At 43.2% G+C, this 23566-nt stretch overlaps 1 protein-coding gene and 1 long non-coding RNA gene across 13 annotated transcripts in view; one reads left to right on the top strand and one right to left on the bottom strand.

Annotated features, from left to right (window-relative positions):
* Positions 1-23566, bottom strand: part of LOC147033582 (E3 ubiquitin-protein ligase Midline-1-like) — a 126221-nt gene that overhangs the window by 45834 nt on the left and 56821 nt on the right. For 11 of the 12 annotated variants that reach the window (XM_085856836.1, XM_085856806.1, XM_085856796.1 and 8 more), the window contains 2 exons: positions 20753-20880; positions 16413-16472 (listed from right to left, as the gene is read on the bottom strand). In XM_085856836.1, coding sequence (XP_085712962.1) covers positions 16413-16472; positions 20753-20880 — 188 coding nt within the window. The remainder of the gene's footprint in view (positions 1-16412; positions 16473-20752; positions 20881-23566) is intronic. The other variant, XM_085856743.1, reaches the window with a different exon arrangement.
* On the top strand, positions 6484-19076 carry LOC147033583 (uncharacterized). The gene is made up of 3 exons (XR_015051693.1): positions 6484-6644; positions 16883-16977; positions 17944-19076. It is a non-coding gene; the product is annotated as an uncharacterized LOC147033583 (long non-coding RNA).

The raw sequence follows: 23566 nt of genomic DNA, 5'->3' as shown, positions 1-23566 counted from the left end.
ACAAACATACAGAAACACAAATACATTTATCTCTTTATAATCTTTAAAAAAAATTTAATCACGATACCTTCAATGAACAAATTAATTCAGATTATTACTCATGCTGCATGCATAGGTTAGGACTGACAGTACTTGAATATACAGTACTGTGCAAAAGTTTGGGTTATTCCAATGACATTCATACTTTTGGGTAAATTTATCAAACTAATTATCAGTGATAACAGTCATACGTTTATTAACGTAAATTAACAGCCTTTATAACTGCACATGAAATAAACTGCTTAAGTAAATAAAAAGAACAGTGCCATTTTATAGTACGAGTGACTACTTCGTGTCCGCTCTGACTTCTTGAGTGCCATCACTCTTTCACCCATGCTTCCTGTACATGACTGAAGCACTTTTACAAGAATATTGTGCCAAATATTCTGTAATACAGGGTGTTCCAAAAAGACCAGCACAACTTTGGTTGTTAATATGTTTAGTACACAAATTATACAATACCCTTTGTTTTATATGAATCAGAATCACAGTTTTTTTTTTTCAGGTCTGGTGGTTTTGATTGTAAATAAAGCATTCTTGATAGGTCCTTGGTGCTTCCAAAAAAAATATATATATATATATATATATATATATATATATATATATATATATATATATATATATATATATCTGAAAACCCACTCCGTGGGAGTACCTCCTGTGCAGCTTCCCTTCGAAGGGCAGCTCACCGGATGACGGGATTGGAGCAAAGCCTTTGGGACCCCCAATTTTTGATGATAGGAGGGGAACGACAGGGTAACCTTCCCGGGTCAGATTGCAGTAGTGTGTGTCGGGGTGGTGCTGAGGCGTCATCCACCAGATGGCGGTCTCCTTGGGTTAACCTGAGACCGTGCCTTCGGGTGGGTGCCTGGAATGTTCTATCCCTAAGAGAGGATGATTGTCTGTCTCTGTTATCATCTGAGCTCAAGCATCTGGACATCGGTATTGCAGCACTCCCTGAGGTTCGGAGACTGGATTGCAGCGAGATCATGGCGGGTGGTTACACCTACTATTGGTCTGGTCGTTCTGACAGTTATCATGCCGAAGGAGTTGCTATAGCTGTGTCCAATAATCTGACTCCAATGATAATTGAGGTAATACCGGTCAACGAGCGTATTATGAGACTAAGGATTCGTCACTCCTTGGGAGTCATTTCCCTGGTCTCTGTATATGCTCCAACTGAAGCGAGTAATCTCACCTTGAAGGAGGTATTCTGTGCCACGCTCAAGTCTGTGGTTAATCAGTGCCCCAGGTGAGATACTCTTCTAGTCTTAGGGAATTTCAATGCATCGACTGGAACTGATAGGGATGGTTATGAGACAAGTGTTGGTCCCCATGGGTCTGGAACTGTGAACCAGAATAGCACTAAGTTCCTTGACTTTGCAAGAAGTCATGGACTTAGGGTGGCTGGATCATGGTTTCAGCGCCCACAAGCTCATTGCCAGGCTTAGTATTCCAACGCTGGCGGTGTGGCAAAGGAGATTGACCATGTGCTCATTGATGGTCGCTGGAGGACGATCCAGAACTGCAGGGTCTACCGGAAAGCGAAGTTCCTCAACACTGACCACAGGCTTGTTGTAGCAACTCTAAAGTTGCAGCTCAAATCCAGGAGAATGGAACCATCCCAGCCTAGGCTGGATGTTGGCAAGCTCAAGGATGAGAGGGTAGCTGAGGAGTTTGCAAACAGGCTGAGTGGAGATTTGGGGGGTCTGGGTGCTTTGGGGGATCCTGAAGAGTTGTGGAGTGCCTTCAAAACCACCGTCCTTGATGATGCCAGTCAATGTCTTAGAACTCAACGCAGGGCAAAGAAGAATTTTGTCTCTCAAGGGACACTGGATACGATTGACCAGAGTCACAGGGCCAGGCTGAATGGCAGAGCTGAGCTGTTCAGGGAGCTGAGGCATAAGACTGTACGTGCACTAAGGGTGGACAAGGAGGCCTAGGTGTGAGGAATCTGGGAGGGGGTAGAACATCACCTATGGTCAAGTGATTTTTGTCCTGCTTACAGGGGAATTCACGAATTGCGTTCCTCCAAGCCCGTCCCTCGGTGTACTGCAGTTAAAACAGAGGGGGGTGGGCTTTTAACAGAGGAGTCAGAAGTGAAGGCTGGCTGGGCCGGTTACTTTGAGCGGCTGTACCAGGCTGATCCACCAGCTGTCGAGTTGGATGTCGGGGTGTTACAATCCCTATTGCTGACCATCCAATCAACTGTGGTCCACCTTCGTTTGTGGAAACATAAGCTGTGGTGAACCAGTTGAAATGGGGTGAAGCTCCTGGGATCTGTGGCATCCATGCTGAACTTCTCAAGGCTGTTGGAAATGCTGTACTCGTGTCGTTGCATGCCATTCTGTGCTCTGCCTGGAACACAGGCATCATCCAAACTGACTGGAAGAGGGGCCTTGTTGTCCCTCTCTGGAAAGGTAAGAGTGATTGCCGAGATTGCAACAAGAACCGAGGGATGACCCTGCTCTCAGTGCCGGGCAAGTTCTTTGGTCGGATAATTATTGATAGGGTTCACCACCATCTGCTTGAGCACCAGTGTCAAGAGCAGTCAGGCTTTACACCAAAGAGGTCAACGATTGACCGTGTCCTTGCTCTTCGGGTCCTCACCGAACGCAGATGAGAGTTTCGGCAGGGGCTGCTTGCAGCCTATGTAGATCTCTGTAAAGCGTTTCATTCAGTGAATTGGGATGCCCTCTGGAGGATTATTGGTTTCCGTGGGGTGTCACCAAAACTGATCGATCTGATGTCTGAACTATACTCTGGTACTGAGAGTGCTGTGAGACGTGGTGATACCATCTCTGACTTATTTCCCGTTGTTCCTGGAGTTTGTCAGGGGTGTGTACTGGCCCCCACACTTTTCAGCACTTGTATGGACTGGATACTGGGAAGGATGTCGGAGAGATCAAGCTGCGGTGCATCGTTTGGGAATGTCAAGATCTGTGACCTTGATTTTACAGATGCAGTCATCTTTGCGGAGACTCTAGATATTCTTTTGGGGGCCCTCGAGGTGCTGAATGAGGAGTCGGAGCCACTGGGATTATGGGTTTCTTGGGTCAAAACCAAGATCCAGGGTTTCAATGACATCTTGGATGCTGCTATCCTGTCTGTACCTGTTTGTGGTGAGGATGTTGAGGTCACGGAGAGATTCACTTACCTTGGCAGTGATATTAATGTCTCTGCTGGCTGTGAGCCATAGGTCAACAGACGTCTGGGTCGGGCCTGAGGAGTCATGGATTCACTCGATCGTGGGGTGTGGTGCTGTCGGTACCTGTGCAGGACGAAAGCCCGAGTCTTCAGGCCCTTGGTGCTTCTCGTCTTGCTCTACGGATGTGAGACTTGGACTCTGACCAGGGATCTGAGATGGAGACAATTCCTTTGGTACCAGGTCTCTTCGGAGAATCCTTGGCTATCGCTGGTCGGACTTTGTGTCCAACGAGCGGTTGCTGAGAGGCTCAAATGAGATGTTACGTGCATAGGCCGTGAGCGTTAGTTGCAGCTGTATGGACATGTGGCTCGTTTTCCTGATGCTGATACTGCTCACCTGATTCTCTCAGCAAGGGAGCCTTGTGAGTGGAGGAGGCCAATGGGCCGACGACGTGCCTCGTGGTTGCAGCAGGTTGATCAGCACCTCAAGGAGATGGGGATGGGCCAGGCATCTGCCTGGGGGATGGCCAGACGGAGGCCCCTGGAGTAACAGCGGAAAGTGGACGCAGCGATGCGCTGCTCCGGCGCATGCTCCCATACCTGACCTGATCTGCTGGTTTTAATGTAAAAGAAAATGGCGACTCCACAAGAGAAAGCTCAGTGCAGCAAATGGTTCATCCTGACGAGTTCCGACAAGCAAGTTCAGCGTAATTTCTGTACAAGGTGTGGAAGGAAGCCACCATCGTGGACTAGTGTCAGAGAGTGGTCCAAGGGGTTTAAAGAGACTGGAAGTTGTCAGAAACAGAAAAGTACCGGTTGACCAAGCACAAGTGCAGCAAACGTTGAATGAGTGTGGGAATCATTTCAACAAAATCCCAGAAAATCAATCCGCCAAGCATCCAGAGAGCTGGGACTACCAACCACCACTGTACACAGTATTTTGCATAAAAGACAGCTTTATGCCAATGAGGTGGATTCTGCAGGAGCTCAAACCAAATGATGGACCCAAACGCAAGGCATTTGCCTTGGAAATGCTCAGTCGCATAGACTATGCAAGATGATGAAGATTACCTAGAAAAGGTTGTGTTCACAGATGAAGCTTGCTTTCCTATATCGGGGAAGGTCATCCTGCGCAATGTGAGGATCTGGGGCTATGAGAACCCCCATGTGGTCATTGAACATATACGCGACAGTCCAAAGGTAAATGTGTGGTGTTGCCTTCTCCATGACCACTTGGTGGATCTGTTTTTCTTTTTTGAGGATACAGTGACCTCAACAATTTACATGAACATGTTGGAAGGATTCGCCTTCCCACATATTGACGACCTGCAACCCAATATCATTTTTCAACAGGACGACGCTCTCCCTCATTGGGCCTTAGTCCTTCGAGCCATCCTGAATGAAAAATTTCCAGGTCACTGGATTGGCCGAGACGGACCAACCGCCTGGCCCCAACGATCACCAGACATAATCCCCCTTTGATTTTTTTTTTCTGTGGGGGTTTGTCAAAGATGTCCACAACACCAAGGTGGCAAACCTGCAGGATCTTCATTCTCGGATCACAGCTGCATGTGCATTGGTGGGCGCAAACCTGTTAAGCCGAACATGGAAAGAACTTGTGTACTACCTTAATGTCCTGCGCATGACAAACGGAGCTCACATTGAAGTGTATTGATGGTGTGCACAAAACTTTATGAGTTTCTGTATCATATAAACCAAAGGGTATCGTTGTATCATTCGTGGTTCTAAATATATCAACAAAGTTGTCCGGGTCTTTTTGGAACACCCTGTACATTCCACAGTTCTGTGAGGTTAGTTTGGTTATTCTTGTTCTTCCAGGTAATTATTTTTCCAGGTAATCCCATATGGCCTTGATGGGGCTCATGTCCAAATTCTGAGGTGGCCATTCTAACACATGGAGCACACCAGCTGTAATCTTGTTCTTCAAATAATGTTTTACTCTATTGAAAGTGTGTTTTGGATAATTATCTTGTTGGAAAATGAGTCCTCTTCAGATGAAACAATTTCCATTAGGAACCGCATGGTGCTGCAGTATCTGCTTGTACTTCGTTTGTATGCAACCTATTGATTTAAACAACTTTTTCTACACCGAGAGCTGAGACACAACTCCAGACAGTCAAGAGCCTACTGGTTAATAGTCGGTGGCAAACATTTTATGTTGTAACGTAATCCAGATCTTAGACCCAAAAAGTTCAAACTTTGATTCATCAGATCACAGTACATGATTCCATTGTTCAGTCATCCAGTGTTGGACTTGCTAATTTCAATATTTTCACCTTATTCTGTGGTCTCAGCAGTGGTTTATTTGCTGCATATCTTCCATGGAGACCTGCTGCAATCAGCCTCTGCCCACAGTGTTGGATGAGATGTTAATATTCAGGTGTACTCATATCATTTGTCAACTGCTGGACTTGATGTGCTTTTATCATGTAGGCTGAGTACATGTTAGTGCTTGTCTTGCTTTTGGGAGGTACTTAAGAGTGTTCTTGACCAAGCCAGTTTATTTAAGGCTCTGCAAATTGTACCTCACACCATTGTCGGAGATATTCAACTTTTATGCTATTCTCTTCATAGTGTGCCCTTCTTCTTGCAGAATCCCCCTACCCTAACAGTTTCTTGTTGTTCTGTTGAAAGTTGCTTCCTTGGTGCCATTGTTAACCCACTAGTAGACTTTCAAACAAGGGAACAAGCTTATGAAAACCAATTTCACATATTCACTAATTCGCAACTTTTACTGTCGTCACTTGTAAGTTGTAATAATGTACTGGTGTTTATTACTTCAATAATTTGTTATTATTTACTGCACAAAAATCCCAAAATTGATTCCAACACATTTTTGCTGTGGTAAGTGGATATTACAAGAACATGATAATATAATATTGAACCGTGGAAGGGGTAGGGGGATCCATAGCTCGATTGTTATAAGAATAGTATGGTCCATGTGTTTCGAGCAGGTTAGATTTTTCTGTCATTAAATGCCTGATCCACAAGAACATATCAGGCCCAATACATTTTTGAAATATCATGTTACATATTGCTTTCGGCCCTATCTCTCAATGGTGAAGAATCACTTTAGAAATCAAATAATTCTTGTATCCAGATCTAGATCTTCATCAAAATTGAATCAATTCATCGTAGTCATACACCCAACCTGTCCACCAAGTTTCGTCCGAATCCATCCACAACTTTTTGAGATATCGTGCTATTGTGGTATTAGGAGTGACATGAATATTAATGTATGCGTGATGAGCCGGAACTGACGAGGCGGAACCGAGAGTAACGTCAGCAGGCTGTCGAGGAGTGAAGGAGGTGAGAGCCATCATTAAATGATTGAGCCAAAGGACTTACATGTTGGCTGATTTTCCGACACAACATATTGGCGACGAGGATGGCTCACCTTGCTCTTACACCACCTGCTGCATTCTTACCAAGTCCGGGTGAGCCTTCAATACCTTTTACCTCATGGATGCGCATATTCGAGAACTTCATGCTGGCAGTAAATGATGACGCACTTTCTGATGCGAGGAAGCGCGCATTGCTTCTACACTGCCTCGGAACTGAAGGGCAGCGTTTATTCGTTACCCTCCCAGTTGATGGGGACACGTACTCTGCTGCTGTCGGTGCATTAACAGCCTTTTCATGCCAAAGATGAACGTTGTTTTCAAACGATATAAGTTTCGTCAACGAGCACAGAGGCCGGGTGAACCGAGTGCTCAGTTAGTTTCCGCTTAATGTGAGATTGCGGCTAATTGCGAGTTTCGTGACCTCTCTGATGAAATGATACGAGATCAGCTCGTGGAAAAAACCCCTTACAGCTCATATATGTGAACGGTTGCTTTTGGAACCGGAGCTTACACTGCAGAAAGCCCTCATAATGGCGGGCCAAATCGAATCAGCCGTGGCGGAAGCAAAAGCGATTACATGTGGCACGTCGATGTCCTTTCGGGATGTAAATACAATACCAGCACGTATCAGCGTGGGGCAATACAGACACGACCCCATCCACAGGGACACATCACATGAACCTGCAAACACAAAATTTTCACAAGCTCGACAGGTACGCCAAGAGAGTACTTGTGATCATTGTGGATCTGCAATGCACTTCGCCAACTACCCAGATGTCCTGTAAAAGATGTAAATTGCTGGCAGTGTAGTAAAAGTGGACATTTTGCTAAAGTATGTAGCAGTAAAGACCACAAATACCAAGTGTAGGAAGTGACTGTGCCAGATGTGACTGTTTTAAGCATAAACACACAAACCTCTGAACAAATTAGAGGGAACCCATTTGTGATGTGAATCTTTGCACATCTGATGGACAGGCATGCTCAGCTAAATTGCTGGTGGACACAGGTTCAGTCGTTTCCATACTTCCAGAATCTACCTACCTGGAGCATTTCAAGAATGCACTTCTTACAGAACCCAAATTACACCTGGTGACTTACTTAAAAAAAAAACCAATCTCTGTAGTTGTCTTCAAGTACAGGTGCGACACAACCATATTTTTGTGCCTGCTGATTTTTTAATTGTGCCTTCTGGAACACCTATACTTGGCATGGACCTCTTCACTGCTCTTGGACTGAATATTATTAATGGATGTGTTACTCCTGCATCAGTGCTAAGGCCCAAGTCACATTTGCTCTATGGCGAGGATACGGCGGCCGTACACCCTCTGAATTGACAGAAACGTGTGGCGGCTGCAGAGTTTCTGCGGTGGCCTCAGGGTGGCCCTACGTCGTTCGGCTATATTTTACAGGCCGTAAGGTCGCCGTGGATTTATAATGCGGAGTTATAACTTTTTTTCATTTCTACGTTCGCCGTAGCAATTCGACAAGCCGAAACAAAAGAAATGGTAAAAAAAAAAAATTAACCCATACCTTACCGTCCATCTGGCCGCACGTTCGCCTTAGGGCCCCCCTGCAGCCGCCTTGTGGTCGCCTTGCGGGCACCTTGCGTCTGCCTTGAAAATTCTATGGTCGCCGCAGGAACGCCCTCGGGTCACCGTGCGGCATCAAATCAAAGACCGTACGGCATCCCCACGTTTTCAGTCTCCACAATTTATAAATACGCCGTGCAGCTCCTCGAAAAATAAAAACATATGTGACTGCTACATTGTGTGACCGTGGAAATACTGCGGCCGCCGTATAATTGCTAATGGCTGTAGATTTTGGAGACTCCACGGCCGCCATGGCAAATGTGACTTGGGCCTAAATACACCGTGCGGCTCCCCGAAAAATAAAAGCATATGTGACTGCTACATTGTGTGACCGTGGAAATACTGCGGCCGCCGTATAATTGCGAGTGGCCGTAGATTTTGGAGACCCCATGGCCGCCGTGGCAAATGTGACCTCGGCCTAAGTACCTATGTGCGTCAAACATTGGCTTGGCAGACATGTAATCCTATCGTTTCTGGAACTCGAGGATAGGCAAAAGGATTTGTACACAGAGTGAAGATAAGGCCTGATGTGGTGCTAATCCAGCAGAAGCTTCACCGTTTACCTTTTGCTGTCCGTGATGCTGTCTCGCAAGAAGTGAAAACGCTTGAAAAAGTGGGTATCATTGAGAGAATTGACTCTTCCGAATGGGTTTCACCTATTGTCGTTACGCATAAGAAAACAGGTGCGATACGACTGTGGGTGGTTATTTGTGAACCTAATAAGGCGATCGTAATAAAGTCATCCACTCCTACATATTGTGGAGGTATTCGCAGAACTTCAGGGAGCGAGAATGTTTTCTACTCTCGATCTTCAGAGTACATATCATCAAGTGCCTTTGCATGAGGAAAGCAGAGACCTTACAGCTTTCATAACACACAAGAGACTTTTCCATTTTTGCCGTGTTCCTAATGGTCTTACTTCTCCTCCCAGTGCATTCCAGTGAAAATGATGTCACAGATCTTAGCTGGCCAGGAGGACATCCAGTGTTACCAAGATGACATAATTGTGGATGCTTCCTCTCCTGAGAAACATGAGGAACATCTTCAAGCTGTTTTGAATCGTATTGATCAAGCAGGCTTAAAACTGCAGTATGACAAATGTCATTTCAGGAAGGCTGAACTTCCTTTTCTGGGTCACATGATCTCAGAAAAGGGCATGAGCCCAAACACCAAACATGTGGTGGCAGCAACACAAGCACCACCCCCAAAGGATAAATCTGCTCTGCGTTCTTTTCTGGGTTTGACTTCTTGGTACTCCAAATTCATTCCAAATTATGCGACAGTCATGGAGCCACTTCATGCCTTACTGCGCAAGGATACTGACTTCTCCTGGACCGAGGCTGCGCACACTCAATTTGAAAGGGTAAAAAAATTGATTGCTAACAGCCTTGCACTTGTTTTGTTTGACCCTACTCTGACCACCATTGTGACCACAGATGCGTCTGATGATGGACTCGGAGCGGAGCTCACTCAACTTCATGAGGACTCCACAGAGGAAACAGTAGCATTTGCCTCATGAACGCTCACAGAATGTGAACAAAAGTACTCTACAGTAGAGAAGGAAACACTCACCTGCGTCTGGGAAATTGAGAAATGGCGTACTTACCTGTGAGGTCGGAAATTTATCGTGCATACAGATCACAGTCTACTGACCACACTACTGTCTTCGAAAGGTCTTGCTCGAGCTGGAGTGAGAATTGCACATTGGTCTGCACACTTACTGTCGTTTAACTATGAAATTGTGTACAAATCTGGCCATCAATATGTGACTGCAGACTGTTTATCGCGGTTACCACTCCCCATGGCAGAGCCTTACCACGAACTGGATGTAGAAATGGTGGCTTTAGTGTCCAGTGACTGCACTGCTGTACCTGTGGAACAATTCATGGAAATGCCCTATTGCCTATTGCAATACATGCCCTATTCTACAAAAGGTGCGAGGATATGTCTCCAGAGGATGGCCTTGCAATGTGAAGGGCATTGACCCAAATGTACTTCCCTACTTTCGCATTCGGAATGAATGGGCCGTACAGGAGGATAACTTGATTTGGGGCACTCACCGTGTGATCGTGCTGACAGAACTTCAACCCAAGTTAATCGAGCTTGCCCATGATATGCATCAAGGTATTGTAAGGACTAAACAAAAGCTGCGTGACCTCAACTAGTAGCCAGGGATGGACTCCCACGTGAAAGTTGCCATCAAGTCGTGCATTTCTTGCCAAATGCATGAAAAAACAGCTGTCACTCGGGTTCCACCTTTGCAACCAGTTCCGCTCCCTAATGCTGCTTGGGAAAAGCTTGCCATCGATACAGTGGGACCACTTGATAACGGCCAAATGGACTGTCACTATGCCATTACCTTAATTGATTACTTCAACAAATAGCCAGAAGTAGCTTTTACGTCACAAGTAACATCTGCTACAGTTATCAAGTTCCTGACTACAGAACTCAGTCGTGAAGGAAATCCGCGGGAACTTATCTCTGACAATGGATTTCAGTTTGTTTCAACTGAGTTTGAAACATTCCTACAGGAAAGAAACATCAAACACTGCCGTAGTTATAAATATCTCTTACCCACAAGCCAACTTGGAGATAGAACGATTCAACAGAGTGTTTAAGGACTGTTTACATCCTGCAAATCTCGAAGGGAAGCCCTGGAAATCATTCGTACCCAACTTCTTGCAAACATATCGAGCTACAAGACTTGCAACAACTCATCAGACCCCTGCTGAACTTCTACATGGACATACATTGCACACCAAGTTGCCCATTGAGGATCGTCAAATCAGTGTACCTGCCGCAAGACTCGAGGATGTGAAACGCTGTGTTCAACAGAAACAAGAGAAGTCTAAACGATACACAGACAAGCGTCGGGGATAGTCCAGTCAATGTCGCAAATTTGAGGGGGTAACCCACCACTAATTGCAAAAGAATTGTTTCCACTGCAGTGCATTTCAGTAAGACCCCCTAATCACCATACTAAAAGTCCTAAAAAATCCTAGCATGGGAAAGTAGTCTAATTTGCATAATAATTCATATTTTCGTTATAACTTTGCATCTCAGTACCCAAATTGAAGCAAATCAAGTGTCCAAACCCATGTTTTGAAGGTCAGTGAACATGATAGGCACATTTGCAAATTAATATTGTTGAATATAATTTGCATATTATGCAAACTCGCTTCTGTCATAATTGAAAAATTCAGATTTTCACTATAATTTTGCATCGAAGTACTGTATTCGATTGAACCGTAACCCAAACCCTAACTTGTATTGTTTCTGCTCTGTTATTTCATGAATTACAGATAGCTATAGCTAAGTGTGTTTTCGGCGAGAAGAGTTTCGAACATTGTCAGGATACTGCAATCCTACGAGAAAAGGGGAGCAAGAGTATCAACAGGGCCAGTGAGCAGCAAGGTAGTAGTACAAGAACTCATAAAGGTCAGCGAGTACACATAGAATGCCGACGGGTTTTCACTCATCCACAAACGATTGCAAAGACACAGGAAAAAGTCACTGAACAAGATCAGCCCTCACCGTGTATCCTTCGTTCAGAAACGCCAACGTTCAGTTTGGACAAGCGCTGTTTGTTTTGCGGTGAACCAGCAACTTACAATGAGAAAAGGCGTGATGGCATGGATGTCGATCCTGTAAGAACCACATCACTCCAAAATATTGTCTTACATTCATGTGCACAAAGGAAAGATGAATGGTCGACGTTAGTTTCAGGCAGAATTGCATATGCTCATGACCTAATCGCAGCCGATGCAGTTTACCATCAAAGCTGTAATGTCAACTTCAGGACTGGGAAGCAGGATTCACAGCAACATTCCTCTGGACTAAGTAATGTTGCAAAGAAACAAAGGTTGGCAGACCCAAAGAAGCAGAAAGATATGAAGCATTCCTGTTGGTTGCAAAGTACCTGGAGGAAAATGATGATGAACAGATTACAATAACAGACTTGATTGAGAAAATGAAGACAGGTCTTTTGGGTTCAGAGGTTGCAGCTTATGGCTTTACACATATGAAGAGTAAACTCATGGAACATTTTGGTGACAATATCATAATAACCGAGCTGAATGGGAAGCCAAATGTTGTAACTTTTAGACGAACAGCAGAAAATATTCTCCATGACTTTTACAAGGAACAGAAGAAAGAGGACCCCAATATTGAGAAAATACGAATGATAAACACAGTTGCCAAGCTTATCAAGAGTGACATAAAGGCAGTTGACTCTTCTAATGATGTATATCCAACCAGAGAACAGATGTCATCAACAGAAGCAGCTGTGCAGTTCATTCGACAGTCACTACTGATGTTGTTGCAAGGTTTGTTCATTGGCAAAAACACTGATCTGAAGGTAGCATCAATTGGACAAGCTATAATGCAAGCAACAAGGCCAAGAGTCATTCTAGCCCCATTGCAATTTGGACTAGCAACTGAAATGCATCATCAGTTTTCATCACGGTTCATCGTAGATACTCTTCCTAAACACGGCTTCAGTTGTTCCTATTCTGAAGTGTGGAAGTTCGAGAAAAGTGCCGCTCTTACACAAGGGGCACAGTTGCCTGAGCCTGTATCTGGAGAATTCATTCAGCATGTTGGTGACAATGTTGATCACAATATAAGAACTCTTGATGGCTTTGGAACATTCCATGGAATGGGGATTATTTCCACTTTCACACCAGGAAAGCTGCTTAGTAAACCTGTACCTAGAGTATCAGTGACAACGGATGACATCATAAAAGTGGGAAGTATCAACATCAAAACTTTCAAATCTCAGCACACAGGACGTAATCCATTGGCATACAAAGAACTGCAGGCAATGGAAGTGCACGGTCCAATGTATCACATCAATCTTCTGTGGGAAGTGGCATTTGTCCTTCGTCTTAAGAGGCCAGCATGGTCAGGTATGATGCAGGCTGTTCATCAGGGTGACTATCCTGGCAAGTCATCTGTGCAGTTCCTGCCCATGATGCTATCATGATGATAACTGACATGTCTTGTATCTTCTCCACACTTACATATGTGTGTGAACAAGCCAATACCTGCAATGTCACCCCAGTGATTACATTTGACCAGCCACTTTGGTGGAAAGCCTTAATGATTAGAGAATCAGAGCCAACTGACAGTTACCTGAAATCTATTGTCTTGAGACTTGGAGGTTTACGCATGGAAATGAGTTTTCTGGGCTCTATTGGTTACCTTATGGCAGGAAGTGGTCTACAAAAGTCTTTGAAGTCGTATATGCCGGAAACGCTGTAAAGCACATGCTAAGTGGAAAAGCAATCTGCAGAGCAGTGCGAGGGCATCTCTTGGTTGATGCAGCCCTCAATACAATACTAGTAGCCAATGCATATAATCTGCCCATACCCAGACATCAACCTGACCAACCGGAACGAGACACAGAAAGTACCTCTGATGACTGGCATACAATCGGCCTATCAGGAGAGATGGAAGTAGAAGTTGAGGATGAAGTTATTCCAGACAAGAACCAAGAGCAAGACTTTCTTGAAGCCAGTAAGATTTTTGATCACCTAATGATGGATCCGGGTATCGCTGTTGACATTTCCTCTTCAGAGGTTCTCTCAAGAGTTGCTAATAAATTGAAAGGAGAACGGAGCTCAATGAGTGACCTAGACTGCCCAACTTTGGTTGCAATACTTGGACATGGTTGCCATCCAAAAGAAATTCATAAAAGCTGAATGCACAGGGAATTGGATGTTGCATCTTGCAGCAGTGCAGGATATGTTACCTTTTTTGGAGCAGCAGGACACAATCTGCATGCCAAATCAGCATACCTGTATCTGCAAAATATGTGCCAACTTGACAAGAGTCATCCAAATGTATACACAAGCTTCATGAATGGTTTTCACGTTGTTAGGAGAAGCGATCGATTCTGGGCAGGCCTATCTACTGATCTCGTAATTGAGCAAGTGCTAATGAGAAGTGTCAAAACAAGTGGTGGGTTGACGAGAGGCAGAGGTATGACCAAGGTCCAGCGGCTGACCTGGATATTGGGGATGCCATCTTGTGCCCAGGTCAATTTTGCAATGCAAGAGCTCACTGGTGTAAACTACAACATCAGTGAGCAGCACAAAGACACATCCAAGTCCAGACAACAACGGGACACAGCAGACACCTACAAGTTAATTGAAGCCTTCAACGAATGGGATCCATTCGGTGGTGAGCCATCCCTGCATAACATTGTGAGCGGTGTTGCTGCACATGACAAAGTGAATGTCAACAAGGCAAGATCTGTAGGCCAGACTATATGAGAGTCAATGGTTGGGAACAATGTGAATGATTACTCTTTCAAAAGGAAAAATCAAGCAGTCACACTCAGATCCAAGACAACTGTTGTCATCGGTGGAGAACCAGTTCAGGTGGATCCACCATTGCTTTTCCAGCGACTGAGTGTTATCGCCACCCGTGAAGAGCAGGAAGATCCAGCAGCTTTGTTGAAGTACGAGCTTTGTAGTCATCCCACAGCATTATTTGACAATGTTGGGCTTCCGAGAGAGCCAAACAAAGCGGCACTATGTGATGCCCTTTGGGAGATGGTGAAACTGGATCAGACAGATCCTACCGGTGATGATCTACATTACGTGCTTGATGGTGGAGCACTCTTGCAACGTCTACCATGGTCAAGAAGTCAAACCTTTGAGAGCATATGTCGTATGTATGTCACATCTGTGACAAAGCGGTATGGAAAGGCAACCATTGTGTTCGATGGTTATGAAGATGGGCCCGCCATCAAAGATGATACACACTGCAGACGCACAGGCAGCTCCAAAGGACCAAATGTTATATTTACAGGAGAGACTTCGCTGAAGCTGAAGAAAAATGAGTTTCTGGGCAACAAAGTAAACAAACAAAGGTTTCTTAATATGCTAAGTTCTTTCCTTGAGAAGGCAGGCTGCACAATGATTCATACCAAAGGAGATGCAGACATTCTGATTGTCAAGACAGCAGTCGAGTCAGCGAAGGTTGTCAACACCGTTCTTATTGGTAATGACACAGATCAGCTAATCCCGTTGTGCTACCATGGAGATGCAATTGAGAAAGACCTATTATTGAAACCTGAAACAAAAGCGAACACCAAAAAGCGCAAGGTATGGAACATAAAGAAGACACAGAAGATCTTGGGAAAGAAAATCTGTTCCAGACTACTCTTTGTACATGCATTGCTTGGATGTGACACAGCATCAAGAGTTTTTGGTATCGGCAAACCAGTAGCCCTAAAACAAGTCCATAACAATGTTGATTTCAAGCAACTTGCTGGCCTGTACACAAAAGAGGGTGCTGCAAAGAAAGATAGAATTGATGCAGGAGAGAAAGCCCTAGTCTACATCTATAATGGCAAGAAGGGTGAAGGTATAGATGATCTGCGGTACAAACGTTTCTGTGAGAAGGTAGCAAAAAGCAGAACATTCGTGGAGCCTCAGACATTGCCACCAACATTTAGTGCTACACAGTATCAAAGTCTAACAGCTCGTTATTTTCACGCAAAAAGGAATATGTGGTATTGGGAGTTACATGAATGTTGATGAATGTATGACAATTACATGCTTACTATGTCCTTTGATTTTTTTCATTATTAGTTGTTATTTTCATGAAAAAAGGAATATGTGGTGTTGGGAGTTACATGAATATTAATGTCTGCATGATGAGCCGGAACTGACGAGGTGGAACAGAGAGCGGGCTGTCGAGGAGTGAATGAGATGAGAGTCGTCATCAAACGATTGAGCCAAAGGACTTACATGTTGGCTGATTTTACGACACAACAGCTATATATCATTTTTGGCCCTATCTCTCAATGGTGAAGAATCAGTAGTCGGATCCAGATCCGGATCTTCACCAAAATCTAAACAGTTCATCCTTGTCACATACCCAACCTGCCCACCAAATTTCATCTGGATCCGTGCACAACCTTTTGAGATATCCTGCTCACAAACAGACAGACAGTGGGGTGAAAACATAACCTCCTTCACCTTCGGTGGCGGAGATAACCAGAGTGAAGTCGCCACCCCCTGGGGTATGAACCGGGGGTCAAATCCCCCCAAAAAAGTGGGAGGGAAGGTAAACAAGTTGAACAAAGTGAAGAAACAGGGAAATACAATGGAAGGAAAAGGTAAACAATGCAAAGCAAGAAAAGGAGTTTTGAAAGAAGACATACACAGATGGACGAAGCAGAAAAGGAACTCCTTCATTGATCTTCCTTATATTTCATTCTCTTACAATTCCCATCACACCTCTATTTCTCTTCACTTACAAAGACGTCTCAATGTGCTCTGATCCAGCTCAGACATTTCCCGATGCTTCACCGGCTTTTCTGTGGAAGTCAGTAAATATGAATAGGCATTAGAAGCTATCTAATTACTATTTTTTCTTTGATAAGAATTACTTCCTGTTTTTTTTTACAACAACAATTCAAAACACTTTCGGTTTCCAGTTTCCGGGTTTGACAGCCTTTTCCGTGTCTCCGAGTGACCAGCATCCAAAGTTAAGTAAACCTTTCCTGGATTTATCGTTGTTGCTGTCAATTCTTGTCCACACTCTGTTTGCTTTGTTTTTTATTACCCTCGCCAGAGGAGAGGACATTGCATTTGGGTCCGTTTGTCTGTTTGTCCGCACAAAACTTTATTATTTTTCTCCGCAACCGCTTGTCGGATTGAGACAAAATTTTTACCATAGGAGCGACTATTCATATAGAATGTTTTAATGATAATGATGATGTCATAGGTCACGTGGTGTGGAAGCCATGTTGGAAAAGTGGAAAAAATTTGGACCTCTATCTCTGAAACCGCACCAAGGAAAAAATTGAAACTTGGCACACGGTAAGTACTCCACATGGGGAACAAGTGATTTTTTTTTCATGATGTCATGGGTGCCTTCATTATGATGTCATAATTGCATATGCAGAACGCTACATCCGATCAGTATGAAAATTTTTGGAGTGTCATCTAAGCATAAATTGGTCCACATAAAAAAAATTGATGACATCATCGGTGACGTGTTTTGGCAGCCATATAGTTTTGGGAAAAAAAAAAATCTTCTCTGAAATGGCTGAACAGATCGAGACAAAACTTTACATGTATGACCGCCTATCCACAAGGAACAAAAGGTTCACAAAAATGACATCATAGGTCACATGGTTTGGCAGCCATATTGGATTTACCCTAAAACCTATTAAAAAAAACCAAATCTTCTCCAGAACGGCTGGACAGATCGAGGAGAAACTTCTCACAAATGTTCTCCAAGCCTTGGGAATGTCAGGTTATTCACGGATAATTGGTAAGTGACATGGTCTGGCAGCCATATTGGATTGAGCAAAAATATTTTTAAAATTCTCTCTTTAACCGCTTCATCAATTGACATGAAACTTCACAATTATGATCTAGTAATGATGGGGAATATATTTTTTTAAATTTCTGCCTGATCAGACACATGGTCTGGCAGCCAGAATTATTAAATATTTGGAATCTGGGTTCTTTAAAAAAAAAAAATTGGAATAAGGCTCACTTGGCTGTGCCTGGATGGATTTGAGAGTAGAAGGTTAGCAACTGAAATGTGAATCCCATCCAGGTTTCTCCTGATGACTTCATCTTTGTTTTTTGCTTGTTCGGGTTCCTTCTGATGACTCCAATGCAGGACTGTGTACCCATTTGGTTTTCCATTTGATTTGAATTGAAGTTATTTCAATCCCATTCTGAATTTAATTGAATAATGATAATAATAATCATAATAATAATAATAATTAGAATAATCTTCATCTTCTTCCCTTTTCTGTTTCACTCCTGGAGAAAATCCGAAAAAAACAACCATGGCCCATCTCGACTCGTATTCATACAGAGTGCTTCTTTCTTCCTGCCCTAAATTGGACTTTCCACCATAGCAATTGTGACATTTGTCTTTGTCTTTCTGGCCTTCAAATCTTCCAAATAAATTTGTTGTGTCATGTGAGTGGGATTAGTGTTTAACCTTACACGTCAGTACCGTCCCACACATCATCTTGCAATTGCACCCTCACCCTGTGAGGGCTGAAAGAGATTTTATCTTTTCTTTAATTTAAAACTTACTTTTAAATATCTTATTTTGATTAAAAGTTGTTTATTGCTTGCTTTTAGCTAAAAACTTTGTTCTATTAGTGTTCTGATGATTTAAGATATAACCATGAATTGTATTTGGAGACATGGGCCAAGTAAAAACACTGCGCACAGAATATTTCCTAAATTTCCACGGCACGACTGTGCTTTCGAAATCGCTACCCATTCTGCTGGCCTGAGGGAGGGAGGGAAAAATCTCTCTTTCTCAGATGCGTGGAGATAAAGTGAAGATGCTTTGTTTTAAATGCTGATGTCTTGTAAAAAGTTCCACAATAGGGACCCTGTTGATTGTTTAAACTAGAGAAAGACTCCCATATACGGTGCTTCTCCGGACCCACATCTTTATCAGCTAAACCATGAGATGTGCACTGTGCAAGAACAGATTGAGCCATGAATCATGAAATGTGTTACACTCAGGAATAAGTTGGATGTGTCACTTACCACAAGATGTGTCTTGCTCAAGAGTACTTCGCTAAATAAAGAATATAAAACCAGGGGTGACTGAAGATAGACAGAGCAGTTTGTTATATTCGCTCCAGCATTATGTTCGACTTGTGCACAGGTGTTTGATTAGCTGTTTCATTGATTGTTTGCTTAATTGATTGTTTGTTTAATTGATTGGCTATTTAATGGATTGTTTGTTGAATTGACTGCTTGTTTGATTCATTGATGATTAAAAAGAAATTATAGACCTGTTCTTGACTTCTTGTGCTGTGTCTGAAGGTACATTATCTTTGCTGTGATTAAGCCATTATATTTGTTGATGATTGTGTCTCTCCTAATTACAGCATTGTGATTCAAGGACCGGGGTTCGAGCCCCGACAACCCTGCCTCCCATCTTGCACCCTCACCCCTCCCGCTTTCCCCAAACAGCTCCTCGCCGATCCCCTTCCCATCTTCCCCGTCGTGTCAACCCCTCTCAGTTTATATAATGCTGATAGTCTATAAAATAGGGCAGAGTCAAAAATAAATGGATCAGTTATTTATATGTTTAGAAGGTAAAGCTATTTTTTTCACTTTGGTAGTTGATTTGTCATACAGTTTAAAGACAAACAGCAAAGTTATAATGTGTTGTCCTTTTACACAAATCACCTTTAAGTATATATATACATATATCCTTTAATTTACGTTCAGTTTATGATTTTTTTTTCACCATAACAAAACTGAGTTTTTATGGAATGTTTTTCGATTTACATTCATATTTTTCACTCCAATGTAATGCAAATACCATGCAGCACAGCAGAGCGCTATGGATGAAATTTCAAACAGCACTCCACTCCTTTCGAGAGCCACATTACAGCCATGCATATGACAATTCGCACAGCTTCAAGCGTCAGTCTAGCTTTGTTCGCCATCTTGTGCCTCTCGTTGTGAAGTGCTCTGTCATTTAAATCACTCGTAATCTTGCTGATCCCTCAAATGTTTCTTAAAAGGCCTTCCTCAAGCCTAACTGCTGCCCCAGTGAAAACTTTCTCACCAGGCTATGACGCTGGAAATAAAGAGCGTTAGGGCTGGCGTTCAGCCACATCAAACAACCCATGACCATCTTCAAGGATGATGACCCTAATATGGATCGAAGCATCAAATGTTCCTGGATGATGGAAGACGTCGCAAGCTGATATAAGGGAGCTGTATCGGTCACCCAGGACACATCAACCTCGCAAGACTCATCCTCTGCAGATCCCTCATCATTTGCTGAAGATCACTTGCCATCACCCTACGAAGATTGCGAGTAAACAACGCTGCCCCCCATCCACACCCACCCCCCCCCCAAAAACCTTACACAAAGCTTCTACTATTTTGTGGTGAGTACATAGACCCTGAAAAGTTTAAGGATTTTGTATTTATTTAGCATCAAGTCAGATTTATGAATGGAGATGTGTTTTCGTTTCAGGTTTTTGTGAGTGTTACTTGTAATCAGTATCTTTCTTCTGTTATAGTGAAAGAAAATATTACGTTAGGGAGGTCAAAAACTTTGGGTCAGGAATGCATCCCCTATTACTTACCTTTAAAATAAGAGGACCAGCATTTTCAATGTATGTTTTTCGGTTTATGTACCGTTCTCCAGGAATGCATCTTTCGTAAATCGAGGGACATTATATATGCATATATATAATATATATGTATTAATATATATTATACATATATACACCATATTTGCTAAGTATTCGATACATTCTGCATCAAATTTTAGGGCAACAAGCATTGACCTCACACTGCAACAATACACTGCCTAACAGACACAGACAGCTCGGTATACAAGTAACGGAATATATTTAGCCCCCTCATTATCCTCAAATTAAATTTCAGCCCTCAAACCATTAACTGGCTCTGTGCCCGTTTTAAAAGCACGTCAGAAAATAAAGAATTTGGCTAGAAACCAAAGCATTGCCATTCGCACTTTTAGCTGCCTTTTCTATTCCCCAATATCTTCCCTGTTTATCTCACATTTTATCTTTGCTTATTCATTATTCTCCAAAACATTCATTTCATCTTTGTTACTTACTCATTATCTTCTCCACCAAGTTCTTGTTCAGCTCGATGAGCGAGTCCAGATTCTGCTCCTCCTGAGAGAAGTCCAACGGTGTGGATGGTGCCACCTTCATGGATTGAAAGTGCAATACATATTCAATCCTTGGAATGAAAAGGAAAAAAAACCCCATTACTTTTGGTAGGACAAGAGGGAATTGGAGTATAAAAGGTTTGTGAAAGATTTATTTTCAGATCAAAAATAAGTTTTGTCTCAAAGAGTCTGGGAGTGTTGTTGGCTTAGCCAACAATTAACCTGGTGTTGGCTTAGCGGTTAGGGTGGTAGGCTTGGGATCCTCTTGTCCTGAGTTCAAGCCCCGTTGGCTGCTGAATTAACACCAGGGGGTTGACTCAGCCTGTCATCCCTCCGAGGTCGGCAAAATGAGTACCAGTGTAGCAGCCAAAAAGGCTGCACTCAAAGGGACGGGGTATGAATGGATTGATTAAATCTGGTATCGGTTTGGCACAGGCATGATGGGCCGAATGGCCTCCTCTTGTGCCTTAATTCCTAGTAGTCTAGATGCCAAACAGCCATTTCAGGGCAAAGCGTGCTTTAGCATCATGAAGTTTTTTGGTCGATTCATCATCTCTGAGCTATCCTGAATCAGAATCAGCCGGGTGCCAGACTCGCACCCTTGATGAATTTTTTTTAGAGGCAAAAAACAAAATGGTCGCCACAGACTTTTGATAAATTCTGTTTTGGGCTATATCTTCACTTCTAATGCACTTACACACAAAAGTTTGGTGTCTACTACTATGTTTCATGCGACAGACAAGGTAAATGTTGATGATTCTCTCAAGATTGGATGACAACAGATGACGGAATTTGAATCTGGATGGCCAACAAGCTTCAACAAGACACTAACCAAGAAAGTGACCCTGATGACTTCGACCAAAAAGAGCATCAAGCTGGATGGAAGGCCAGTATATGATACCAAATTGATCTACACCCGAGTCATACGTTTCCAACAATACAGGGATATTAATATCAAGGATGTCCGCTCTTATGAACTGTCCCCTGTCCCAGCCTCCTTGTTTGATGAGAGCGGTGCGATGTGGGCTCAGTCGAAAGCAATCCTGAAGACGAAACTCCAAGTTGAGCAATCAAGTCAAATCCAAGGTGTTCCAGATGCTATCATCATCGATGGATGCGCCATGTTATGGACTGTACATTGACCCACAAATGGTACAGTTGAGGATTATGTGATCAATTTCATGGGAACCATCAAATACCACTTGGAGTGTCTTGACGTATACCTGATTTTCGACAGGTACATCAAAATCAGCACGAAACAAATGACGAGATCCAGTCGCGCAGGTCATGATTCAAGTCGAAAACATCAACTCAACTTACACACAACACTTCCAGCGCAAAAAGTGGTCCTAAAATTAGCCGACAACAAAGTACAACTGATCGATTTGATCTGTCAGTATCTGATGACCCACATTGTGGATAACCAGACCAAACTGGTGATCACTGGAAAAGATCCTACACCAGTACAAGTATGGAACAATTCTACTGTCCAGAGACAGGATCTGAAAACACACCATGAAGAAGCAGATGTCATCATCATCCATTAGTTAGTTAGAATTGTGCCAGGTGTCAGTGGTGACTCACACATCAAAGTGGTCTGCGACAATACAGATGTCTTTGTCCTGTTGATTCATTTATACCTCGAGGAAAAGATGACTGTGGATGTCGGCATGGAGAGTCCGTGTGCTGGGAGGGCGAGCGTAGACATTCGCCAAACAGCACTGAAACACAAAAGCATCGCCAAATATCTGCCTGCTGTACATGCTCTGACCGGATGCGATACTGTGTCGTATTTGTTTGGCATTGGAAAGGCCACAGCGCTGAAGGTACTAATGGGTGGACACATCATCCCACCTTACTTGGTCAGATGGAAGCAGATGAGGAAAAGTTGATATCTGAGGCAACTACCTTCATTGCTGCCTGTTAAGGTTCCAAAGTCGAAGGTGATATGTCCACACACCGATATCAGTTGTGGAAGTCTAAGATGGCCAACTCCAAGATTACCTCTGCTCCGAAATTGAAGTCGTTTCCCCGATCGCATGATGCCTTTGGTCAACATGTACAATACATCACGCTCATCATCACGTCATTATATGGAAATCGGCCACTCAGTCACACCCTCCGAACTTGGATCCCATCAAGTATGGATGGCAAGAAGGTGAGGACGGTGCGACGTTATGTCCAACCACACTTCCACCTGATGTGTCTGCTGCACCAGTCACCATTCTGCAGCTGATCAAGTGTGGATGCTCCACCAGCCAGCCATGTTGCACTGGGAGGTGTGGTTGTGTGGCAGCATAGATGTCATGTTCGATGTTTTGCAGTTGTAATGCTGGATCAGACTGTTGTAACGAACAGACAAGGGCAGTAGCTGCTAATCATGATGACGATGACGAAGATTGAACATAATGTAGAACATTGCATCCTCAACAAAGTTAATATTTCTTTGCCTAAAAATAAAAGGTAATTTCAAAATCATATACATGTACATACTTACTTTAAGACATAACCCAAAGTCAGAGTCAACTATCCACATGTGTCCGGATATATTTGTGTAAAAATCGTCTTCCAATATAATCATCAATTCATTGATCATTGCAAGTAAGTTACTTCAGCCGTCATTGACTATTATTGTAAGTAGTATTAATATTTGAGGGTTCATCAAATTAAATTTCTTACTCGAAGTGATCAGTGGAACTGCAAAATAGCCATTTTTCATATTAAAATCGTGGCCATCTTGAAAATATGAGACAGGTC

Source organism: Eptatretus burgeri, chromosome 2, assembly GCF_056783735.1.
Source record: "Eptatretus burgeri isolate ZD-2024b chromosome 2, Ebu_testis_v1, whole genome shotgun sequence".
Taxonomy (NCBI): domain Eukaryota; kingdom Metazoa; phylum Chordata; class Myxini; order Myxiniformes; family Myxinidae; genus Eptatretus; species Eptatretus burgeri.
This window is presented reverse-complemented; position numbering and strand designations above follow the sequence as displayed.